Source organism: Cetorhinus maximus, chromosome 2 (assembly GCF_964194155.1).
Source record: "Cetorhinus maximus chromosome 2, sCetMax3.hap1.1, whole genome shotgun sequence".
In the NCBI taxonomy this organism is placed as follows: domain Eukaryota; kingdom Metazoa; phylum Chordata; class Chondrichthyes; order Lamniformes; family Cetorhinidae; genus Cetorhinus; species Cetorhinus maximus.
The window spans coordinates 16,048,155-16,074,793 of record NC_135880.1 but is presented as its reverse complement, the minus strand read 5'-3'; the positions used below and the strand labels follow the sequence as shown (position 1 = coordinate 16,074,793).

General features: G+C 45.0%; 1 protein-coding gene across 1 annotated transcript in view; it reads right to left on the bottom strand.

Annotated features, from left to right (window-relative positions):
• Nucleotides 1-21,988, bottom strand: part of galntl6 (polypeptide N-acetylgalactosaminyltransferase like 6) — a 1,368,692-nt gene extending 1,346,704 nt beyond the window's left edge. The window contains exon 1 of the mRNA XM_078557596.1: nt 21,833-21,988. Within this exon, the coding sequence (XP_078413722.1) occupies nt 21,833-21,962 (130 nt within the window). The 5' untranslated portion in view covers nt 21,963-21,988. The remainder of the gene's footprint in view (nt 1-21,832) is intronic.
• Nucleotides 21,989-26,639: the final 4,651 nt, after the last annotated feature.

The window sequence follows — 26,639 nt, the reverse complement described above, 5'->3', positions numbered from 1 at the left end:
TGTCCAACCTTTCCTCATAAGACAACCCACTCATTCCAGACGTCAGTCTAGTAAACCTCCTCTGAAATGCCTCCAAAGCATTTACATCTTTCCTTAATTAATGAGGCCAAAACTGCATACATGATTCGAGATGTGGTCTCACCAATGTCCTGTATAACTGAAGCATAACATCCTTTTATGTTCAATTCCTCTCAAAATAAAGAATAGCATTGCATTAGCCTTCGTAGTCACTTGCTGTACCTGCATACTAACTTTTTAAAACATAGAAACATAGAAACTAGGAGCAGGTGTAGACCATTCGTCCCTTCCAGCCTGCTCCACCATTCATCATGATCATGGCTGATCATCCAACTCAACAGCCTGCTCCCGCTTTCTCCCCATATCCTTTGATCCCTTTCGCCCCAAGAGCTATATCAAACTCCTTCTTGAAAACATACAATATTTTGGCCTCAACTACTTTCTGTGGTAACGAATTCCACAGGCTCACCACTCTCTCGGTGAAGAAATTTCTCTACATCTCAGTCCTAAATGATCTACCCCATATCCTCAGACTGTGACCCCTGGTTCTGGACTCACCCACCATCGGGAACATCCTTCCTGCATCTACCCTGTCTAGTCCTGTTAGAATTTTATAGGTTTCTATGAGATCCCCCCCTCATTCTCCTTAAATCCAACAAATATAATCCGAACCAACTCAATCTCTCCTCATCTGTCAGTCCCGCCTTCAGAATCAGTCTGGTAAACCTTCGCTGCACTCCCTCTATAGCAAGAACATCCTTCCTCAGATAAGGAGACAAAAACTGTGACTCATGTACGAGAACACCTTGATCCTTCTGCACCTCAGAATTCTGCAGCAGTTCTCCGTTTAAGTAATATTCTGCTTTTTATTCTTCCTGCCAAAGTGAACAACTTCACATTTTCCTACATTATATTCCATTTACCAGATTTTTGCCCAATTACTCAAACTATCTATATCCGTCTGCAAACTCCTTATGTCCTCTTCACAACATACTTTCCTACCTATCTTTGTGTCATCTGCAAATATAGCTATCATGCCTTCACTCTCCTCATCTAAGTCATTGATATAAATTGTAAAAAGTTGTGGTTACTGTTAGGGGGCCTGTAGACCACTCCCACTAGTGACTTATTTTCCCTACTATTCCTCATCTCCACCCAAACTGTTAATGAATGTACCGCGCATTCAGACACAGAGCCTTTAGTTTTGTCATTTTTGTAACTCCTAGGCCAGAATTTTTCTGTTGGCGATTTGGGGGCAGGGCCCGCTTGCCGACGGGAAAATGACGCGGGATGATGTCGGGAGGAACCCCCGACATCATCCCGGTCCCTTTAAATTTTTAGGAAGGCAGGCGGGCAGCAAAATCAGCTGTCCGCCCGCCGACCTGTCAATGGCCAATTGAGGCCATTGACAGAGTCATTAAGATAATTAAAGACCTGCCCGTCCAACCTTAAGGCTGGCGGGCAGGCCAGGAGCCCCAGCGGGCTTCTGATAAAACACGAAACCTCATCCACTGGCGGGATGAAGTTTCATGTCCGTTTTTAAAAACTTTAATAAAGTTTATGTGAGATTTATTAACATGTCCCATCTCGTGTGACATTGTCACAAGGGGGACATGTTAAAAAATATTTTAATTTTCTATTTTTGATGTTTTTTAAACTGTCACTAATCTCCCAGCACTTAGTCTCAGGGAGCAGTGCGCTCTTTCGCACGCATGCGAGACAGAGCGCACTTTGACAGATGGGGAATCCCTCCCCCTCCACCGCACAGGGAGCGCATAGCACTTCCTGTCGGGCAGGCCACTGGGTGGGCCTTAATTGGCCCGCCCACTCAAAATGGCTGCGGGCCCCGTTTCGGCGGCGGAGTTCGGCTGCCCATCCGCCGCCAAGCCGGTGGGGCCCGCCTGCCAACCCAGGGCAAAATTCTGCCCCTAGTCTTGACTACTGGAGCATTCTTAGGTTTTATCTCTCTGACCCTTACTGTGGTTCCAAGATCCTCATTTCCCATATTACTATGACGGTCTCCTGCCTTGAATCTACCCTTTGATTTGCCACATCTACCCAAGCTCGATAACTCACCCCCTCCACCCCCACCACTTGTTTTAGTTTCATGGTCACCAGACTAGTTTTCAAATCCAGAGCCTGAATTTCATGCTTGGCGTGCGTGCCAGGGGGTGGTGGGAAGAGGGTGGGCGCCAACAAAAGTGAGGGCGCGGGTAGGCGCTTCTAGCGAGCTTCCTGAAGGCAGACAGCTGCTGCGGAGCTGCCTCAGGGAGCTGCAGACCCGGACAGATTAAATGAAAAGAGCAAAATGCAGCCAACAGTGTCTGCACAGCACATTCAAGCACCCGGCAGCAGAACCCAAAAAACATCAGTCACCAGACATCTTTTCTCATAATATTTCACCCCGCACATTTCACCCCACCCTTGGATGAGGTTTCATTAAAAACAGGCTGCCCGCCTGCCCATTTAGACCATGCAATGAGCGCAAAATCACCCGGACAAAGTAAAATTGTTGGCAATAGGGTTTTTAATGCCCTTAATTGGCCCTTTAATTGTCGGCGGGCACGGCTCCAACTCCCGCGCGCACCCGCCGACCTCAATATTGCTCGCGTGCGCGATGACGCCGGGACCCACGCCCAACGTCATTTTGCGCTATTTCACATGCGTTCGGGTCAGGATCGCGCCTGCCCGGTCAAGGTAAAATTCTGGCCCAGATTTTTTATTATTTGAATTTAAAGTCCAATAGCTGCCTGGGTCTCTGGATTACTAGCCCAGTGACATTACCACTACGCCACCATCTTCCCCAAAGACTCACACTGCATGTACTGTTAGCACACAGCCTGCTGCCATTGTCTCCCAGTGTAAACACCTTGCACCTTTTTCTCAGTAAAACAATCCAGGCTCCCTTTAGTCTCTAACAATCAAACCGCCCAGGCTTGCTGTCCGGCAAACTTCAGAACCCCTTTCATTTTACCTTAAAGACACAGTCCGAAAACATAACAACCTTATAAACCTCATCATGGTAATAACTGCCCAATGTATTGCTCTATATTTTATGTATTGTTTGCCGAGCATGTCGCTGTCTTTGCTTCACAATTGAAATATATTGAATGTCGTGAAGCTGCTGTATTTAGAGGGTAGATAAGAAGTAAACTTGCTACAGATCTTGTTAATTCAAGTCTAATCCATGACTAAGAATGCTTGCATTTCTGCAGTACCTTTCATGAGCACAGGTTGTCACAAAGAGCATCACAGACAAGGCAGCACTTTTGAAGTGTAGTTCCTGTTGTAATGTAGGAAATATGGCAGCCGATTTGCACACAGCAAGCTCCCACAGACAGCCATGGGATAATGGCCAGATAATCTGTTTCTGTGATGCTACAGGAGGATTTGGACAGGTTAGGAGAATGGGCAAAGAAGTGGCAGATGGAATACAACGTGGGGAAGTGTGAGGTCATGCACTTTGGTAGGAAGAATAGAGGCATAGACTATTTTCTAAATGGGGAGAGAATTCAGAAATCTGGAGTGCAAAGGGACTTGGGAGTCCTAGTTCAGGATTCTCTTAAGGTTAACTTGCAGGTTGAGTCGGTAGTTAGGAAGGCAAATGCAATGTTGGCATTTATTTCGAGAGGACTAGAATATAAAAGCAGGGATGTGCTGCTGAGGCTTTATAAGGCTCTGGTCAGACCATATTTAGAATATTATGAGCAATTTCAGGCCCTGTACCTCAGGAAGGATGTTCTGGCCCTGGAGAGGGTCCAGAGGAGGTTCACGAGAACAATCCCAGGAATGAAAGGCTTAACATATGAGGAACGTTTGAGGACTCTGGGTCTATACGCGATGGAGTTTAGAAGGATGAGGAGGGATTTGATTGAAACTTACAGAATACTGGAAGGCCTGGATAGAGTGGACGTGGGGAAGATGTTTCCATTAGTAGGAGAGACTAGGACCCAAGGGCACAGCCTCAGAGTAGAGGGAAGACCTTTTAGAACAGAGATGAGGAGAAACTTCTTTAGCCAGAGAGTGGTGAATCTATGGAATTCATTGCCACAGAAGGCTGTGGAGGCCAGGTCATTGAGTGTATTTAAGACCGAGATAGATAGGTTCTTGATTCGTATGGAGATCAAAGGTTACGGGGAGAAGGCGGGAGAATTGGGTTGAGAAACTTATCAGCCATGATTGAATGGCGGAGCAGACTCGATGGGCCGAATGGCCTAATTTCTGCTCTTATGTCTCATGATCTTATGGTCTTATGCGGCTAAGGGATAAATATTGGCCAGGGCATTGGGGATTAACTCCCCTGTTCTTCTTTGAAATAGTGCCATGGGGTCTTTCACATCCACCTAAAAGGGCAGAGTGGGTCTTGGTTTTAACCTATCCCACCCAAAAGACAGTAGCTCCAAAAGTGCACTGTCAGCATGCACTTCAGTGTCAACCTTGATTTTTGTGGTCAAGTGCTGGAGCGGGACTTGAACCTATGAAACACTGACTCAGAAGTGAGAGTGTTACTAACTAAGCCATAGCTGACATGTAACTGCTAACTTAGTTACCTCCAGTTAACACCACTAGCACTGAAAATTAACTTTCCAAAGTGTGCAGTCCCATTCCTTCAGGTATTAATTGTTCTTAGAGATTTTAAAGCGTAATTTTATGGAAAACTTTTCCTGTCTATGACATTATGTGCCTCTGTTACAGTTATGAAGATAGATTGGTTGCGAGGAATCAGTATAAATATCTTCTTCCTCGAGATGGGGGCTGTAAGATTTCAAGAATCTATAAATTTCAGGATTTTATATTAATGGGGCCTAACATTTTGGAATCTCACATTAACCACGCTTTAAATAGACTAGCTTAAGTTCTTGCCTGCTGAGAGAGGTGTAATTAAACAGTTAAAGACAAGCTGCTAGCAATTCACAGCTGTGAAACAGCTTAAAACAACTCAAGGCTGTCAGTAATATGAAGAACGGTCTTGCTGATAAGTTAGGTGCCTAATTGTCTAAGGATGCTCATAGCACCCTTTGTTTTAAAGTTACAGTAAGAACCAGTCCAAGGCCTCACAGGAACATGAGCAGGAGTAGGCCATTCAGCCCTTCAAGCCTGCACCACCATTCAATAAGATCATGGCTGATCTGGTTGTGTCTCAACTCCACTTTTCTGTCTGCCCCACCACCCCCACAACCCGTGACTCCCTAGTCTATCAAAAATCTGTCTAATTCTGTCCTGAATAAATTCAATGGCCCAGCCCCCACTGCTTTCTGGGGAAGTGAATTCCACAGACTAACAAGCCCTTGAGAGAAAAAAATTCTCCTCATCTCTGTCTTAAACGGTAGGCCGGCTTATTCTTAAACTGTGTCCCCTGGTTCTACTCTGCCCCACAAGAGAAAGCATCCTCCCGGTACCTACCCTATCAAATCCCTCAGGATCTTATAGACTTTAGTAAGATCACCTCTCATTCTTCTAAACTCCAATGGGTATAAGCTTAACCTGTTCGACCTTTATTTCAAAAGGAATGGAATATAAAAATAGGGAGGTCTTACTAAAACTATATAAGGCATTAGCTAGTCCATACCTAGAATACTGTGAACAATTTTGGTCCACTTATCTAAGGAAAGATATACTGGTATTGGAGGTAGTCCAGAGAAGGTTCACTAGGTTGATCTGGGGCATGGAGGGATTCTCTTATGAGGAGAGGTTGAGTAGGTTGGACCTGACTCATTGCAGTTGAGAAGGATGAGGGGCGACTTTATTGAAACATAAGATTCTTAGGGGGCTTGACAGGGTAGATGCTGAGAGGTTGTTTCCCCTTGTGGGAGAGTCTAGGACCAGAGGGCATAATCTCAGAGTAAGGGGGTGCCCATTTAAAATAGAGATGAGGAGGAATTTCTTCTCTTATAGGGTAGTGAATCTGTGGAATTCTTTACCGCAGAGGGATGTCGAGGCTGGGTCATTAAATATATTCAAGGCAGAGACAGGTTTTTAATCAGTAAGGGAATCAAGGGTTATGGGGGAAAAGGTGGGAAAGTGGAGCCAAGGATTATTAAATCAGCCAAGATCTCATTGAATGGCGGAGCAGACGCGATGGGCTGAATGGCCTACTTCTGCCCCTACATCTTATGGTCTAACCTTTCTTCATCCCAGGAATGAGTCAAGTGAACCTTCTCTGAACTAATGCAGTTATATATTTTTTCAAATAAGGAGTCCAGAACAGTACACAGTATTCGAGATGTGGTCTAACCAACACCCTGTACAACTGCAGTAAAACTTCCCTACTTTTGTATCCCATTCCTCTTGCAATAAAGGCCAACATTCCATTTACCTTCCTAATCACTTGTTGTACCTGCATCTTAACTTTTAGTAAGTCATGTACCAGAACAGCCAGATCCCTCTGCACCATCAAATTCTGCAATCTCTCTCCATTTAAATAGTAAAATGCTTTTCTATTCTTCCTGCCAAAGTGGACAAGTTCACATTTTCCCACATTATACCCCATCTGCCAAATTTTTGCCCACCCACCTAACCTGTCCACATCGCTTCTGTCCACTAGTTCTACCCTTAGCATGAATCCCTCCCTATCGTGATAAGGGCTAATACAACAGGTATACCTTTTAATTAGAAGAGTTTTCCAATACGCTGATAATAAGTGTCCCAATAGGGAAAGTCATTTAAGACATTTTCTTTGCTTATATTTTCTGTGTCACTGTGTCACTTACCACCTGGTACCAATGACTTCCTGGACATGCATGACCAGTGCTTATGTGTGTGTAAAAACAACTTGAGGAGGCCGAATGGCCATATATTGTGAAAAGAAAGCAACATGGTATATGGGAATGTCACTGGTACTTCTAATTCATGTAACACCTAAAGATAGCATGGAGTATAAAGAATGACCATCTGTTTTCAGTTTCTATTTACATGACCTGAGGTGGGGATAAAGCTAGTAGCTTCACTTTTAGCTGACTGAAAGGGTTAAAACAAGCCACGCCCAAATATGGCACCAGGACACTCAGAATTAAGGACAGATATTGAAGGTTTCAAGGCATTGTTGACACAGTCATCACCATCGCTGCTGTGGTGACAATTCTCCTGAGACAGAGCTCAAATCAGGACAAGGACTTATAAGACTTCACCTGTGCTGTCAGTAGCTGAGGGATTCTGGACTCTCAAGGGGAACAAGAATATTCGAGCTATCTCCACTGCCTTTTATTAAGTATTTTTACCATTCTTGCTTAATCAATTCTACTTTGATTGACTATACCTGATTGTCTCCATCACTTGATTAAACCCTGTAGGTCAGCTCAGGGAGATCCGGAGAAATTGTAAATTTGGAATACAAAGTTATATTGACTAAAGCAGCCCTAAATCTTAATCAGGTCCAAATTCTTACAAAATACCTTTCCACTTACTTGCTAGGCGCAATGTACCTACTGCACAAATCTGCCCCACCCCTAGCACGACTGAACACCACCCCACCCACCACCCCCCTTCCCCCTGACCTCGGTCGCCTATCTCCCCTGGCTCCAGCTCCCCTGTGTGATCGCTCCTTGCTCCGGACTCCAGTCTTCCTCCACCACATCATCCCCCATCCTTCCCTGGTGTCCCCAATCTTCCTTGGTTCCCCTCCGCTCCCTGAACTGCAGCCTGGTGTTGACACTCTGGCTGTGTCCGGGAAGTTTGCTAATCTGCTCCTGCCATTGAATTCAACGGAGCCTGAGGGGAATCCATTCTTCTGGGTGTCTTGATATCTAGCTAGGCCCCTCTCTCCCTCTTCTGAAATTCTGTATTTCCCTTCATATGTCTGAATTGGCATTTAATTCGCCTCTCTAATTAATGCTTCCTGCTCAGTCCTTGCGCCATTTCACGGTTCTTCAGTCTGATTGGTTACGGAGATACACACAGTTGCTTGCCCTGTTCACTCAGGTCCCAGAAGGCCTCTTTCCTTCGCTGTGACAGTGTCAGTTCACAGCTTTCCACACAGGAGAAAAATCTAAAGCCTAAAACTGCAAGTCGAAGGAGCAGCAAACGATGGGAGCTACCTTGCCACACAGCAAATAATGGCACAATGAGCCTTTACCCAAAAAAAAGGTCAAAAGAGCACCACCTACTGGCCTGTGTGAGAATTTAATTTCCCACATCAGCTCTCCTTGTGGTCTCAGAGTGAGATTGCGAGCTTTGACTTGAATCTATTCAGCTGCAACCTCATCCCCACTAGAAACGGCATTAATATTGCCCAAACACACGAGCGCTCAACACCCTTGTTTTTTTTCCCTTACTCTTGCTGGGCGATACCAACAATTTTCATCGGCATTTCTTCTACATGCCAGACAGTGCTTTCATTTGCCAACATATATATATATAGATTTGTGGCAAATATTAAATCCATCTTTATTTTGTTTTTTTGCTTATTGGTTTAAGCAAGGAGGAAACTGTCCGCTGGTTGGAGTCATACCTCACACAAAGGAAGACAGTTCTGGTTGTTTGGGGTTAATCATGTCAGCTTTAGAACATTGCTGCAGGAGTTCCTCAGGGTAGTGTCCTCGGCCCAACCATCTTCACCTGTTTCACCAGTGACCTTCCCTCCATCATAAGATCAAAAGTGGGGGTGTTCGCGGATGATTGCATAGAATCTAGTACCATTGGCAACTCCTCAGGTACTCAAGCAGTCTGTGCCCACATGCAGTAAGACATGCACAGCTTTCAGGCTTTGGCAGTTAAGTAGCAAGTTACATTTGTGCCACACAAGTGCCAGGCAATGACAATCTTTAACAAGAGGGAACCTAACCATTGCCCCTTGACATTCAATGGCCTTACCATCACTGAATCCCCCACTATCAACATCCTGGGGGTTACCATTGACCAGAAACTGAACTGCACTAGCCATATAAATACTGTGGCTACAAGAGCAGGTCAGAGGCTAGGAATCGTGCAATGAGTAACTCACCTCCTGACTCCCCAAAGCCTGTCCACCATCTACAAGGCACAAATCAGGAGTGTGATGGAATACTCTTCACTTGCCTTACTCTCCCACAACACTCAAAAAGCTTGACACCATCCAGGACAAAGCAACCTGCTTGACTGGCACCGTATCCACCTCCTTCAACATTCACTCCCTCCACCACTGATGCACAGTGGCAGCAGTGTGTACCATCTACAAGAAGCACTGCAGCAACTCACCAAGTCTCCTTCAACAACACCTTCTTAACCTGCGATCTCTGCCATCTAGAAGTGGGACGCATGGGAACACCGCCACCTGGAAGTTCCCCTCCAAGTCACACACCATCCTGACTTGGAAATATATTGCCATTCCTCCACTGTCGTTGGGTCAAAATCCTGGAACTCCCTCCCTAACAGCACTGTGGATGTACCTACACCACATGGACTGCAGCGGTTCAAGAAGGCAGCTCACCACCTTCCCAAGGGCAATTAGTTATGGGCAATAACTACTGGCCTAGCCGGCGATGCCCACATCCCATGATCGAATATGGAAAAAAAGCATATGTAATCTTCCCCAATTTCGGATGGCCACAAAATAACTTCCATTGGATTATGATTTAGACTTTAACCATCAAACAAGCTATTAATGAACAACAGTTACATAGCGGTTTCAATGCGGTAGAATGGCCCAGGGAGAGTCATCAGACAAAAAACTGACGTTGAGCCACACATTAGGACAGGCACCCAAAATCTTGGTCAAAGTGTTTGGTGCTAGGCAGTGCCTAAAGGAAGAGAGAAGGCTGGAGAGACAAAGAGATTTGGGGAGAGAACTTCGGAGCTTAGACACTGAGATGGTTGAAGGCCTGGCCACCAATAATGGAAAGAAGGATGCCAGAAAATCACAAGGCCAGAGTAAATGAACCGTAGCAATGGCCTGGTGTAAACTTTACATTAGGAGACACAAGAGCATTCTTAAGGGCAATTAGAGATGAGTTACAAATTGCTGGCCTTGCCAGCGACACCCACATCCCAATGAAGAAAACATTGAAAAACATGATCTAAGCACGATTTGTATAAGGAGACAGCTCAATAGTCCAAAAACCTTCTCTTATTACATTATTTTTTTACATGGAGGTTTAATCCCAGATCACAGAACATGAAGAACAGAAATTCAGGAGAAAATTCTTTACCCAGAAAGGAGTTACAATGTGGAACTCGCTAACACAAGGTAGTCGAGGTGAATATTTTCTTTATTTTTAATTTAGTCATTCATGGGATGTGGGTGTCACTAGCTAGGCCAACATTTATTACCCATCTCCAACTGCCCTCGAGAAGGTGGTGTTGAGCTGCCTTCTTGAACCACTGCAGTCCACATAAGTACACCCACAGTGTTGTTAGGGAGGGAGTTCCAGGATTTTGACCCAGTGACAGTGAAGGAACGGCGATATGTTTCCAAGTCAGGATGATGAGTGGCTTAGAGCGGTACTTCCAGGTGGTGGTGTTCCGTGTCTGCTGCCCTTGTCCTTCTAGATGGTAGAAGTCATGGGTTGGAAGATGCTGTCTAAGGGAACTTGGTGAATTCCTGCAGTGCATCTTGTAGATGCAACACACTGCTGCTCCATACGTCAGTGGTGGAAGGAGTGAATGTTTGTGGACTGGGTGCCAATCAAGCGGGCTGCTTTGTCCTGGATGGTGTCAAGCTTCTTTAGTGTTGTAGAAGCTGCACTCATCCAGGCAAGTACAGAGTATTCCATCACATTCCTGACTTGTGCCTTGTAGATGGTGGACAGGCTTTGGGGAGTCAGGAGGTGAGTTACTCGTCGCAGGATTCCTAGCCTCTGACCTGCTCTTGTAGCCACAGTATTTAAATGGATAGTCCAGTTCAGTTTCTGGTTAATGGTAACCCCCAGGATGTTGATAGTGGGGGATTCAGTGATGGTAATGCCCTTGAATGCCATGGGGCGACTCTTAGATTTTCTTCTTGTTGGAGATGGTAATTGCTTGGCACTTGTGTGGCGTGAATGTTACTTGCCACTTGCCAGCCCAAGACTGGATATTATCCAGCTCTTGCTGCTTTTGGACATGGACTGCTTCAGTATCTGCGGAATAGCGAATGGTGCTGAACATTGTGCAATCATCAGCGAACATCCCCACTTCTGACCTTATGATGGGAGGAAGGTCATTGATGAAGCAGCTAAGAACCTAGGTTGGGCCTAGGAGGAAGTCCTGCAGTGATGTCCTGGAGCTGAGGTGACTGACCTCCAACAACCACAACCATCTTCCTTTGTGCTAGGTACGACTCCAACCAGCGGAGAGTTTTCCCCCCTGATTCCCATTGACTCCAGTTTTGCTAGGGCTCCTCGATGATGCATTCAGTCAAATGCTGCCTGGATGTCAAGGGCAGTCACTCTCACCTCGCCTCTGGAGTTCAGCTCTTTTATACGTATTTGAACCAAGGCTTTAATGAGGAAGGAGTTGTGTGGCCCTAGCAGAACACAAACTGGGCATCAGTGAGCAGGTTATTGCTAATCAAGTGTCGCTTGATGGCACTGTTTATGACCCCTTCCATCATTTTACTGATGATGCAGAGTAGACTGGCAGGTAATTGGCTGGGTTGTATTTCTCCTGCATTTTTTGTACAGGACATACTTGGGCAATTTTTCATATTGTCGGTTAGATGCCAGTGTTGTAGCTGTACTGGGACGGCTTGGATAGGCACGGGGTAAGCTCTTGAACACAAGTCTTCAGTACTATTGCTGGAACGTTGTCAGGGCCCATAGCCTTTGCAGTATCCAGTGCCTTCAGTCGTTTCTTGATATCATGTCGAGTCAATCAATTGGCTGAAGACTGGCATCTGTGATGCTAGGGACATCCGGAGGAGGCGGAGATAGATCATCCAATCGTCACTTCTGGCTGAAGATTGTTGCGAATGCTTCAGCCTTATCTTTTGCACTGATGTGCTGGGCTCCTCCATCATTGAGGATGGGGATATTTGTGGAGTCTCCTCCTGCAGTGAGTTGTTTAATTGTCCACCACCATTCACGACTGGATGCGGCATTACCGCAGAGCTTAGATCTGGTCCGTTGGTTGTGGAATCACTTAGCTCTGTCTATCACTTGCTGCTTATGATATTTGGCACGCACGTAGTCCTGTGTTGTAGCTTCACCAGGTTGACACCTCACTTTTAGGTATGCCTGGTGCTGCTCCTGGCATGCCCTCCTGCACTCTTCATCGAACCAGGGTTGATCCCCTGGCTTGATGGTAATGGTAGAGTTGTGGATATGCCAGGCCATGAGGTTACAGATTGTGTTCGAGTACAATTCTGCTAAAGCTAATGGCCCACGGCATCTCATTTTTGCCTAGTCTTGAATTGTTAGATCTGTTTGAAATTTATCTCATTTAGCACGATGGTAGTGCCACACAACATGGTGGAGGATATCCTCAATGTGAAGATGGGACTTCGTCTCCACAGCGACTGTGCGGTGGTCACTCCTACCAATACTGTCAAGGAGAGATGCATCTGTGGCAGGCGGGTTGCTGAGGATGAAATCAAGTACATTTTTCCCTCTTGTTGGTTCACTCACCATCTGCTGCAGGCCCAGTCTACCAGCTATGTCATTTAGGACTCGGCCAGTTCAATTAGTAGTGGTCCTACCAAGCCACTCTTAGTGATGGACAGTGAAGTCCCCCACCCAGAGTACATTCTGCACCCTTGCCACCCTCAATGCTTCCTCCAAGTAGTGTTCAACATGGAGGAGCACTGATTCATCTGCTGTGGTTGACGGTACATGGTAATCAGCAGGAGGTTTCCTTGCCCATGTTTGACCTGATGCCATGAGTTTCATGGGGTCTGAAGTTGATGTTGAGCACTCCCAGGGCAACTCCTTCCCGACTGTATACCACTATGCTGCCACCTCTGCTGTTCCTGTTCTGCTGGTGGACATACCCAGGGATGGTGATGGTGATGTTTGGGACATTGTCTGTAAGGTATGTTTCAGTGAGGATGACTATGTCAGGCTGTTGCTTGACTAGTCTGTGAGACAGCTCTCCTAAATTTGGCACTAGCCCCCATATGTTAGTAAGGAGGACTTTGCAGTGTCAACAGGGCTGAGTTTGCTGTTGTCGTTTCTAGTACCTAGGTCTGTCTGGTTCCATTCCTTTTAGACTTTTTAGCAGATTGGTGCGAGTGAATAGCATAGATATATGGAAGCAAAAGCTAGATAAGATGATGTGGGAGAAAGTTCCAGAACGTTATGCTGATAGGGTGAGATGAATTAGGGTGAGACAAGATTAGTGCGGGACATAAACACGAGCATGGATTAGTTGGGCTGAATGGTCTGTGTCTGTGCAGTAAATTCTATGTAAGTCTATGAATCATCAATTAACTCAGTTACCCAAAGGTGGTATGACAGAAATAGTTTATATTTCACACCTGCCCCCACAAAGTGGGAGTCTCCTGCCAGGAAGCAGATTAACAAACAGGAACAGAATCTGTTGGACACTGCAAGGTAGACATGACAGCTGGCGCTGTAGTCCAACTCCTTAAAGCACATGCATCAAATTCCTCTCCCCTTTATTTTAATAAAGGCATCAATCTGTTTGAGTTAATGTTTCCATTAAAACAGCAGGACGAGCAAATTAATACAAGTGCATCGAGTAACATTCATTTTTTTAGGCTCTGTCATGGTGCATTTTGCTTCTCTTAATTCAGAATTGCTCAATTCAAATGATATGATAATGCAACATGTTTTTCAGCACTAAATCCCCACTCAATTTGAATTACCAGAGAATTCAATTATTTAGCGAGAAAAAAAATTAATTATCAGGTTAGGCTGTGATCATGCTCTGAAAACTAGGCACTGTAGGAATTCAGACATGCGCAGTGTGAATCAGGAACTTCGTACAATATTTCATCACTCACCGTCCTCATGGAAACATGGTTTCAATTGGATTAACGCCTCTTACTAAAGCGGCGAGCAAAAAGGAACTCCATGCAAAGATCTGAAGCGTCTGTGTGCCAATGTTTGCACAGTGGTCAGGGGGAGGTGGGGGGGGGGAGGGCAAACATCTCAACGCTAGAAGATCTCTCTCAAAGTCATTTTCAATGAGGAACCACAACAGTTTCAACAGCAGTTAATGGCCTAATTAATATTAAAATACATGATTATTAATTCATTTTCCATCACCCTGCAATTAAAGACTCTCATATCTGCAAACAAAGTGGTAATGATCATTCTTATCCCTGGATTTAGCTCTTATGTGTTGAACTAATCCAACCTCCTACGCATCAACCTTTCTCGTGAAAGTTGTAGGTCAAGTGCAGTGCGACATTATAAAAATAAATCAGACGGAGCACTTCAGGCCCGATACCAAAGCACGTTAAACAGAAAAGGGAAGTAGCCCTGCTGTAATGAGGTATCCCAATGTCTCGGCAAGTTCATTCAATACTTAGCCAGGGATCAGAGACTGGTGAGGTTACCTATGCTGGCACATGGGTTCTCCACTCTGCAGTCAAAGGCAGCCAAATTCCCACACCTATCAACATCGAGAGCTTCTATTGGAACTGTGCCTGTGTGTGTGTGACGACTTCAGATTCAGGATCAGTCTCAGCCACGATTCTCACCCCCCCCCCCTACATCCGTCACCACCACCACCGCCCCTCCCACCCCACAAACCTCCCATGCCCAAAATGTCTGCCAACACTCACTGCCAGAGCCCAGACATTAATATGTCCATGGTGGGGTCAAGGGCGGGCAAGATAACTAGGAGACACTCGATGCCTATGAAACCATGTCACAGCAAGGACTCAATGTCTTCACAGAGGAGAGGGGAAGGGAGAAAATGGTGGTGGGGTAGTGTGGATGGACAAGTTCCAGCGAATGGTTACCCTGTATAAGTTGTCCTGGAACTTAGAACTGACTTCAATATCAAGACTGCCTAACGCCACCATGTAATTTCAGCCACCTCCATCCTTGCCTCAGCATATCTGCTGCTGAAACCATTATCCATGCTTTTATTAGAATCAAACTTGACTACTTCAATGCTTCCCTGGCTGGCCAGTCTTCCTTTAAGGTATTCCTTCAAATCCACCTCTTTAACGAGGCTCTTAGTCACCCAAATTAATAATTCTCCTTTGATGCAGTGTCAATAATTGTCTGATAGCCTTCCTGTAAGGCGAAGCACTTTTATGAAGTTAAAGGTGCTATCTAAATGCAAGTTGCTGTTGATGCATGTATATCTGCTAAACAACTGCAGGCAAAATTAGGAAACATATGTTCTGGCTATTCCTTGAAGTAGAATTCAACACTTGAATTAAACACCCCATGAACTAGCTTTATATTGGCTGCTGTATGGTCCAGGGGACACACCGCTAAAGCACATTTGTGGTCTAGTGTCTGCAAAGCTCTGTGGGCAACTGCTTTGTAATGTAGAAGTCCTTTGACTCTCAGCAGTATATGTGATTTCATGTAAATGGTCCCGATATGAAGATTGCGCTGGTAATAACCATCCATTTAAACCTAAGAATCAGCAAAAAAAAAAGAAGTGTTTCTAGGTCCCATGCTCAATTTAGAAAATAGCGTTTGAAGCAAAACTCTGGATTCTAATGAGCAGCATGTCACCATCCTGACAAAAAATCCCTCTGGGATCTTCTGTAACAACCAGCAGAGACTCCTCAGGTTCACACAAGTCCTGCATGATAAAATTCTAAACTGGAATATTTTGATCTCTCTTATTGAGTCACAGTGGTTTACAAGAGTGCTTTGTTTACTCTTATTTGACAAGAAGAGGTGAATTACTGCCTTACTATAGCATTCGTGATTATTGCCTTTCATAAATGATCAGAAAAAGAAAATCACCCCAAAATTTCACTTACAGTATTGACAACGTAATTGCTTAAGCTTCTTAAAGTCATATCGTCAAAAAAGTGGATAAATTTATAAGCTACAGGAAATGGAAATAATAAAGGTGCCATAGTGATGCCCCAACACTGCACGGAAATATCTTACTCCATTGAGTGCCCAAGTGTGAAATGATCACAGATTCGGTTCAGAGAGTCATGAAGGTGTGTGCAAGAAAGGAAGGCTACATTTTCCTTCATTTGCTAAGGTTAATGGGGAAAATGATACCCTCCCACACGGACTCGAGAGTTCATGGAGAAAGGATTAGGACTGAGAATGGAAATACTAATCAGAAAATAACAAAATTAAACGTCAATTTCATAACCAATGCTTTATTTAAACTTATGTTACGAGTAGTCGCTTTGTCTAAAAAACAATTGTTGAAGATTTTCAAGTTGCTCGGCGAAAGCAGGTACTATGAGTCAGCCAGGTCACAGAGGAACCATCCAATGTTCATTTCCATCTGAATCAATTAACAAATGGGCAGCTTCTACAACAGGCAACCGATCTCCGATAGCAGTTTTACATTTGTACGGTATGTTGAAACCCTACACCACTGTCCTTCCCTTGTAAGGGCCTGGTTTAGACACCAAACTAGATGGAGAGGAAGGATGTCTCTCTGCGTACTGTTAAATATTTCAGTAGCGGAGTTGTGTTCAGGTTCAAGCAATTTTCATTCATCTGATCTGGCCCAACTCTTCTTTGCTTGGTTAACCTTACATAGGAATCTGGACTCCTATGATACACTGTGGCAGGACCACCAATGCATTTATGCTGCAATTACACAGGCCTAACAGTGCAGAAACAAGCCATTTGGCTCAATTGTTCTGTGCTGGCGTTTCCCCTCCACACGAGCCTCCTCCCACCCTAACAGCACATCCTTCTATTCCTCTTCCTCCCATGTGCTTATCTACATTTCCCGGAAATGCATCTATGCTAACCGTCTCAACCACTCCATGTGGTTGCAAGTTCCACATTCGAACAATCTCTGGGTAAAGTTTCTCCTGAACTCCTCATTAGGGGCCTCTTATATCTATGCCTGCCAGTTTAGAACTTCCCCCACAAGTGGAAACACCTTCTGTCCATCCACACTAATCAAATCCCTTCACAATTTTAAAGACTTCGACTAGTTCGCGCCTCAGCATTCTCTTTTCTAGATAAAAGAGTCCCGAGCTGCTCAGCCTTTCAAATGCATGCCAGAGGTACTTTTTCTGATGCTTCCTCCCCAAAGGGACATAGTGTTTGAAAGCGTCTGGACACAGTCGTGGATCACTTGCACAACTGAAGCTGGGCCAGAAGTCATCCAGCCACTCCTTCATCCCATCTCGCCGTCTTAGTGACCATCCCGCCATCTTGCGGCGAGTCAGAAAACATATGGATTCTCCGATCAAACAGATTGCAATGCAAGCTGAGGCTGAACACGGTTGAATTCGGAATTCATCCCGGATTTATTTAGAAGAGAGAAAAAAACAAATTGGCCCACTCTCAAGAAGCGCAGATTTGATGCATCCGTCTCTTAACAAATAGTAAAGCAGCTATTAAACGTTTAAAAAAAAAACAATGTTACCTCAGTGTAGAGAAGCAATAAGTCAGCATTGCAGGTCACCACTGAATCACTAGCTTTCTACAGCGTATTCCTCGAAATTCAATGTTACTTAATTCAAAGGATCTAAATTCAATTTTAAGCATTTATTTCCAGCTCGGTGATTCCCTTCAGTTAACCAAAATATTCAGCACTAAAAAACGTGAATGATCAGAAATAAGCAGCAGTGGGACATGCACATCAGGTTCCTAGCAATCTACTAATAAGTATATACCTTACCAAATTGGCATAGTAGAGTTCGTGAAATTGCTCCAGTGGTAAATACACATTTATACCCAGTCTATTGCCCCTCAAGAATCATCTATACTAGTGGGCACTTAAATAATCCTCAAAAGGTCCCGTGTTCTGCTGGTGATAAGTGTTTCTTACTCATAAGCAATGTTCCTGCTTACACTGCACTCTTGATACTGAAACTTTGCACTCCTCCAATTAAATCTTTCTCGGCATCTCTGAATTTCATTGTTGGAACATAGGAGCAGGAGTAGGCCATTCAGCCCCTCAAGCCTGCTTCACCATTCAACTAGATCATGCTTGATCTTCTACCTCAGCCCCATTTTCCAGCACTCGTCCATTAACCTTGATATCTTTGGTCTCTAGAAATCTATCGATTTCTGTCTTGAATATACTCAATTACTGAACCCCCACAGCCCCCTGGGATAAAGAATTCCAAAGATTCACCACCCTCCGACTGAAGGAATTCCTCCTCATCTCGGATCCTAAATGGCTGACCTCTTATTCCGAAACTTTGTCCCCTTTTTTTCTACAGCCGCCCCCCCTCCCCGCCACCGCCCCCAGCCAGGGGGAACATCCTTCCTGCATCTACCCTGTCGAGCCCTGTAGTAATTTTGTAGGCTTCAATGAGATCACCTCTCATTCTTCTAAACTCTAGAGAATAGAGGCCCAGTCTCCTCAATCTCTCCTCATAGGACAATCCTGCCATCCTAGAGATCAGTCTGGTGAACCTTCGTTGCACTCTCTCCATGGCCAGTATATCCTTCCTTAGACTGTACGCAATACTCCAGATGCGGTCTCATCACAGCTTTGTACAATTGCAGCAAGACTCCTTTATTCCTGTACTCAAATCCTCTTGCAATAAAGGCCAACGTACTGTGTGCTCTACTATTGGCAGCCACGCCTTCAACTGCCTAGGCCCTAAGCCCTGGAATTGCAACCCTAAACCTCTCCACCTCTTTCTCTCTCCTCCTTTAAGTCAGCCCTTAAAAATGTGCCAAGGCTTATCTGTCCTAATATTTTCTTATGTAGATCGATGTCAAATTTTGTTTGATGATGCACCTGTGAATTGCCTTGGAACATGGTGGCTCATTAAAGGTGTTATATAAATGCAACTTGCTGCTGTTAAAAGCAGACTTGGATTTGAATTTGAATTCACAAAATCAGAACTTTTACCACCTTAATTTGAAAATCTCTCATGAGTCACCATTATTCTAGCCCATGAAAATCACTATTATTTTCCCTCAGGGTATAGGCAACACTGCACTTCAATGAACATTGCCTAACGTTTGGACAACTGAGTGTTGGCACGACAACTTAGAGGGCATCAAGGGTTAACTATGCAGTGTGGACTGGAGTCATGGAGGACACAGCAAGTAGAGGCAGCATGTTCCCTTCCTGGACCAATCCACTTACTGCTTATGGTCATTTTCCCAGGTGCTAATGACCCCTTTCATTGAACGCAATTCCACAATTTGCAAGTAAAACAATCTCCGAATTGCTAGCCTAGAACCCTAATCAGTACAATCTTACTGTACACTTTTGTTTTAATTGAAGAGTCCAAAAATTCATCTGTGCAATCCATAACATTGCTCTGTAATTATTTACATTAGAATTGTAGCAGGGTTGTGGGACTTCATTTACATGAAGAGGACTGAAGAAGCTAGGGTTGTTCTCCTCGGGGCAAAGAAGGTTAAGAGGAGATTAAGTAGAGATGTTCAAATTCATGAAGGATTTTGACAGAATAAGTAACAAGAAACGATTTCCACTGGCAGGAAAGTCATTAGCCAAAGAACAAAGGCTTAAAGCAATCGGCAAACGGGCCAGGTGTGAGATGAGATTTTTTTTTTACACAGTCAGTTATTCTGATCTGGAATGCCCTGCCTGATTTTTTTTTTATTTGTCTATGGGATGTGGACGTCACTATCAAAGCCAGCATTTATTGCCCACCCCTAATTGCCCTGAGAAGGTGGAGGTGAGCTGCCTTCTTGAAAGGTGGTGAAAGCAAGTCCACTAGTAATATTAAAAGGGGAATATATAGTTGATTTTTTTTTCTTAAATTGCAGTGCTGTAGGATTAAATGGATAGCTTTTTCAAAGAGTTGGCATAGGTATAATAGCCAAATTCATCCCTTCTGTGATATAACATTCTACACAGAATAAGTACGGGCAGCCTAACTCAGTCCCAAATAAACACGACCCCATAACTTGGCACAAATTAGCAATAAGATTGCATTCGGAGAGCATGCCTAATGTAGTGAAACACCCTAAGGTGATACACAGGAAGGTTATCAGACAAAATTTGACACAAAGTCGCATATGGAGATATTCACATGGGCGATCGAGACCTTCATCAAATGGGTAGGTTTTAAGGAGTGACAGCAGAAGGAGGAGAGAGAGAGACGTAGAGATTTAAGGAGGGAATTCCAGAGCTTAGGGTCTGTGCAGCTGACGGCACAAGCATCAGTGGCGGAGTGATGAAAATGCAGGTTGCTCAAGAGGCCATAAAGGGAGGAGTGCTGATATATACTGGAGGGAGCACACAGTGTCCACCAGCACACTTGAGGCCTTCCGCAACAGAGGGGGTGGCTGGCGAGGGGGCTTGGAATGACATTTTCCTTTGATAAGTTTCCTTTAAAGTTTTTGTTACAGTCGACGTAAAAGTGCACCATGGGTTGATCATTTATTTTTCATGGGTTTCAAAAAGAGGTAGATATTGGAGGACTGTAGGGCTGAAAGAGGTTGGCAGAGTAGGGTGGGCGACGGCATAGAGAGATTAGAATACTCTCTGAGAGAGAGAGAGAGAGAAGCTTTTGGGTTAGGTTGGAAGTGATGATGAAGCAGTGGGGTCTGACATTAGGAATTAGGCATTTGGTTAGGTTAAAGTGCAAGGGACTTTACTCTACATATAACTATGGTTAACCTGGTCTGGGAGTACCTGTTGCTGGCTTTATTCCCCATTACTAACGTCATTTAGCTTAATCAGCACAGGAAAAAGACTTCTCTGAAAAAACAAAGTGTCACTGCACATCTATGGGTCATTATTGACTGGCGCAAATCGATGGTTCTCTCACTTCTTCACTCCTGAGAACCAAGAGCACGGCTGTTGAGAGCATTGTAAGGCTTCACTGCAATGCACTTCTTTACAAATCAGTAAGAGACTGCCTCCAAACTCCAAGCTCGGAGAACATGTTGTGGGCAAATTCACAAGCACTGAGAGTCACATTTATCAGTTTCGAAACCTGGATTCCCTCCAGCCCGGGACGATAACAGTAACACAGAGCTGCCTGAAAAAGAGGAATGGTTTCCATAGCCATTCAGGACCAACATATACAAAGTTTTAATCTCCTGCTTCTGACTAACTGTTGAAACTTTGAGGGCATTAACATACATCAAAGGTGTTCATTTGGTGTGTTAATTCCAGCGCACAAACTGCTTTCCAGAGTGATAGGGAAACTCTTGTCTGAAAGAAAATGGCTAATTACCCTTCCAACTTAACTAATGTTCACAGCACCGGGATCCAATTGTGCTTTCAACTTCAACAAAAGAACATCTCCTGCTCAGAATCAGAACTTAAATAAAACTCAGCTCATTTGTTTTCTATATAAAAAGCTGAAAAAGACACATTAATTGCCAGGTATAGCATCTGACACTTTTTTAAAAAAAAAAATTGGTAAAGTCATTTTTCCTTGCCTAGCAGTGCTAGTTATTCATTGAAATTTGACTCCCTCGATTCCCATTACAAAGTAGGTGATGGTTTGAACTCTGTTTCCGCCCACATCAATCCCAATTGCCACCTCAAGCAAGTCAAGGCAACTGTTAAAACCTCATGGGATACAATTCATCAAACTTCAGCCCAGATTGCGAATTGCAAGACATTGAACGATACTTTAGCAAGGAAGGGACAGCAGTGGGGGGAATGGAGTGACATTAATCGATAATGCGTTGCCCCACATACAGAAGGGGGGAAGACAGGTTGAACTCAGGCGGGATTTGGTCCCCGCTACCAGTTGCATTGCCCATTGCCACCCTGTGCTAAGCTGTAGTAGTCCCCCTTACCCAGTCACTGCACTCACTCCAACCTTCCCTCCTTGCCCCCAGCACACCCCCAACACCCCCCTCCCAAACACCTCCCCCTCCGTTTACCTGACCTCCCGGTTCTGGGGATTTTTCCAAGTGCTTCTCCTTGTAAAGGGACCACAGTCCAACGTTGGGTAAGAAAACCAGAGCCACGATAAAGAGGCCGATCATCTGCAAGAACCGTTTCTGCTTCCGCTTCATCCCAGCAGCGTGGGCAACTTTTCCCCTTCCTTTCCCAGGCTCTTTCCAACAAACTGGACCGCTTCAGCGCCGAGTGCTCCAAGACTTTGGAGAGAGAGGGAGAGAGGGAGAGAGAGAGGGCTGGAGCCTGCAACACCAGCCCAGCGGGGAGTGAGAGGTGGGGCGGTGGGTGCTTCTGCAGGGCAAGAGGGTCACCCGTGGTTTGCAAGGGAGCGAAAAATCTGGCAATCTGCAAAAAAAAAATAGAGGAAAGTAAATTATTTTCAGAGACAATTCCACAGGCGGATTCCAGCAATGTCTGCAGGCGAGAAGGATGTTGCCAAACTTGGGGAAATTGATAAGGGCGGTTAATGGTTGGCACAACTTTATACAATATACATTGACACACAAGTGTATTTACATTAAATGCAAATTGCTGGAGATGGGGTACTGACAATAACACGACCAGCAGCGTCTATCCACTTTAATTCGCTGTAAATGAGAGTGGGATGTGCAGAGCCAGGGATTGAACTAATACTTTTTTGCCTGCTGGACTCAGCCTCACTTACCTCGGGATGTGGGCACTTGTAGATGTTTCCGCCGCAATGATCTCCTCCTTCAGCCAATTTGACAGTGACTTTGTCCACTCCCCGGGCCTGGCAAGCCGCCGTCTCCTCCTCTCTCCCTCCCTCCCTCTTTCCCTCCCTCCTTCCTCCTCCTCCTCCCTCTCACTGTGTGGTCCAATTCTGCTCAGATGAGTGAGTGCACGATCCCTTTCTCCCGGTGAAGTGAAAGCAAGAAGCTGCGGGTCTCGGGTCGATTGGCACTGTCAGTGATCCCAGGGAGATGATCTTCACTGACACCGAGAGGCTTCAGAACGAAACGAGGCGGCTGCTTCCACTCACCAGGAATGCTCCTGATCTGACCCTGTCTCATTTGTCCCCGCTCAGCTTAATCCTTCCAAAACACACGTGTGTAGTCCTTCTGAAAGGACAGGCACCTTATTATAGACAAAGCAACCGAGCCCAGCCTGCATATGTATGTATATATATATAGAGAGAGAGAGATATAAATATATATACACATATATATATATATCCCTTTGCAAAATGGGTGGGTAGCGTTGGAGGAAAATAATAATTAAAAGCAAAAAGCGAGTCAATGTGGTTGGTATCTGGTAGCTCACAGAGTGGGGCTGGCCCTGTTTAAACAGCGATGCACCCAGTACCATTCAGTGGCTGACGCAGGCAAATGCCGTCCCAGCTTCTGGCTTTAAAATAATCGTCTGCAGTCAATGACATCTGATGAGAGTTTGTATTCGTCGAGAGAGAGAGAGAGAGAGGGGTGGGGTGGGGGGAGACAGGGAGTCTGCCGGCTGCTACCCCCTACCCACCCCCACTAAGGCTGTGTGGACTGTTTTTTTAAGTTCTTGCTGAGCATTTACAAGGGACTGGGTCATCAAACGTGTGTAGCAACGCGCAGGAGTTTGCTTTTCTTGGCACTTGGGCTGTGTTGGGATTTTCAGCCTGTCTTTTCTCCTCGCAGCACCTGACTGCATTCCTTTTAACAAAACAACCCGTGTCTTATCTAGAAGCATATTGGTCCCAGTCCCTCGACATGAGTCCTCCTGAACTCGCTTATGGTCACCTCCATTCGTCTGACCAAGTGCCTTCGCCTCCCCCCCTCTCTCTCTCTCTCTCTTTCCCGATCACTCCATTCTAATTAAACACTCTCCACGTCGCTGCTGCTTTAAGTTTAACGACACCATTCTTTCTCGCCTGCTGCTGGTGTGATCCCAGTCACACATACAAGTGGACTTGGAGAAGCCAAGTTTTAAACCTGCGAAAAAGGACATGCAGTGTCACTCAGAGAGAGAGAGAGAGAGATCAGTGTCCCACTGCCTAAGTCCCCAGGTACTTGTCTCTCCAACGCTGTAGTTACATATTCCACTCCACGATGGAGCCAAACCCACACACAAATCCTTATATACTATTGATCTAAAGATGCACAGACACTGTTGCAAAGAAAGTACATCTGGTCACTTCATTAGCATCGGTCTCTTTACAAATTAGAGTCTTTTTGAAAAAAAAAAGTCAAATTAGTGACTTCAACATCATGTAAGACTCCCGAAACAACATTTTTTTTTATTCATTCACGGGATGTGGGTGTCTCTGGCTAGGCCAGCATTTATTGCCCATCGCTAGTTGCCCTCGAGAAAGGTGGTGGTGAGCTGCCTTCTTGAACCGCTGCAGTCCATGCGGTGTAGGTACACCCACAGTGCTGTTAGGGAGGGAGTTCCAGGATTTCGACCCAGCGACAGCGAAGGAACAGCGATATATTTCCAAGTCAGGATGATGCGTGACTTGGAGGGGAACTTCCAGGTGGTGGTGTTCCCATCTATCTGCTGCCCTTGTCCTTCTAGACGGTAGTGGTCGTGGGTTTGGGAGGTGCTGTCGAAGGAGCCTTGGTGAATTCCTGCAGTGCATCTTGTTGATGGTACACATTGCTGCCACTGTGTGTCAGTGATAGAGGGAGTGAATGTTTGTGGATGTGATGCCAATCAAGCGGGCTGCTTTGTCCTGGATGGTGTCAAGCTTCTTGAGTGTTGTGGGAGCTGTATGCATCCAGGCAACTTGGAACTCAATCGTGGCAGGAGAATCCCAGGACAGTAGAGACACTTTAGGGACGCCCTCAAAACATCCCTGAAGAGGTCAAACATCCCCACTGACTCTTGGGAGTCCTGAACAAAATGAAGGTTTATTCAGGGAGACGCCAAACACATCGAGAGACTTTATTGAGAATGTGCAGAGGTGACGTCAAGGCATTGGAGAGAGCACACAAACCCCTACACAACCCATTTACCCAACCCTTCAAGCACCACCTGTCACCCGCACCCATCATCAGGCAGAGTCCGCAGATTGCGCATTGGACTTATCAGCCATCTCGGAACCCATCGAAGCAGAGTGGAAGCAAGTCATCCTCGATCCCGAGGGACTGCCCAAGAAGAAGATATCAGGACAAGTTTAAGATGAATTGTTAAATCAATCAGAGAAGGACAGTGTTCTGGGAATGAGCTGTGAAATAGTTCCATATCGTCCTGTTGAAGGCTGCTCTGTAAATAAGAGTAAAGGTGTTTCCTTATCTAAATAAACCAATGAGGAAACACTGGGTTAGCCCAACATCACCAAATGACAGTGTCCCCTTTTTGAAGAGGCACAACTCATAAGCAGGCATTTGGTGTAGAGGGTGTGGGATATAGTACTCCTGTACAATAGGAGCTTAAGTCAAATCATGGACTCCCGGGCTGCCTGTAATTTCTGCTGTCTTGAAGGGTCTGAATTTCACACCTAGGTAGGATGTGAGAGGTTGCAGCTCACAGAATCAAAGAATCTTAATGGCACAGAAGGAGGCCATTCGGCCCATCATGTTTGCACTGGCTCTCCAAGTGAGCATCATGACCTAGTGCTATTGCCCTGCCTTTTCTCTTACCCCTGCACCTTGTTTCTATTCAAATAATCATCTAATGCCCTCTTGAATGCCTCGATTGAACCTGCCTCCACCACATTCCAGGCAGTGCATTCCAGACCCAAACCACTCGTTGTGTGAAAAAGTTTTTTCTCACGTCACATTTGCTTCTTTTGCAAATCACTTTAAATCTGTGCCCTCACATTCTTGATCCTTTTACGAGTGGGAACAGCTTCTCCCTATCTACCCTGTCTAGCCCCCTTATGATTTTGAAAACTTCTATCAAGTCTCCTCTCAGCCTTCTTTTCTCCAAGGAAAACAGTCCCAACCTCTCCAATCTATCCTCATAGCTGAAGTTTCGCATCTCTGGGACCATTCCTGTAAACCTCTTCTGCACTCTCTCCAATGTGTTCATATCCTTCCTATAATATGGTGCCCAGAACTGTACACAATATTCCAGCTGAGGTCTAACGAGTGTCTTATATAAACTCAGCATAACCTCCCTGCTCTTGTACTCTATGCCCCTATTAATAAAGCCCAGGATACTATACGCTTTATTAACTGCTCTCTCCACCTGTCCTACCACCTTCAATGATCTATGCACATATACACCTAAGTCTTCCTGCTCTTGCATTCCCTTCAAAATTTCACCCCTTAATTTATATTGTCTCTCCATGTTCTTCCTACCAAAATGCATCATCTCACACTTCTCCACATTGAGCTTCATCTGCCACCTATCTTCCTACTCCACCAACTTATCTATGTCCTCTTGAAGTTCTACACCATCTTCCTTGCAGTTCACAACACTCCCAAGCTTCATATCATCAGCAAACTTTGAAATTGTCCCCTGCACACCAAGATCTAGGTCATTAATATATATTAATATATCAGGAAAAACAAGGGTCCCAATACCAACCCCTGGGGAACTCCACTACAAATCTTCCTCCAGCCTGAAAAGCATCCATTAACCATTACTCTCTGCTTCCTATTTTTCAGCCAATTTTGTATCCATGTTGCTACTGTCCCTTTTATTCCATGAGCAATAACTTTTCTCTCAGGTCTGTTGTGTGGCACTGTGTCAAATGACTTTTGAAAGTCCATGTACACCACATCAACAGCATTACCCTCATCAACCTTTTCAGTTACCTATTCAAAAACTCCAGCAAGTTAGTTAAACACGATTTCCCGTTTAGAAATCCATGCTGGCTCTTCCTTATCAATCCATATTTTTCC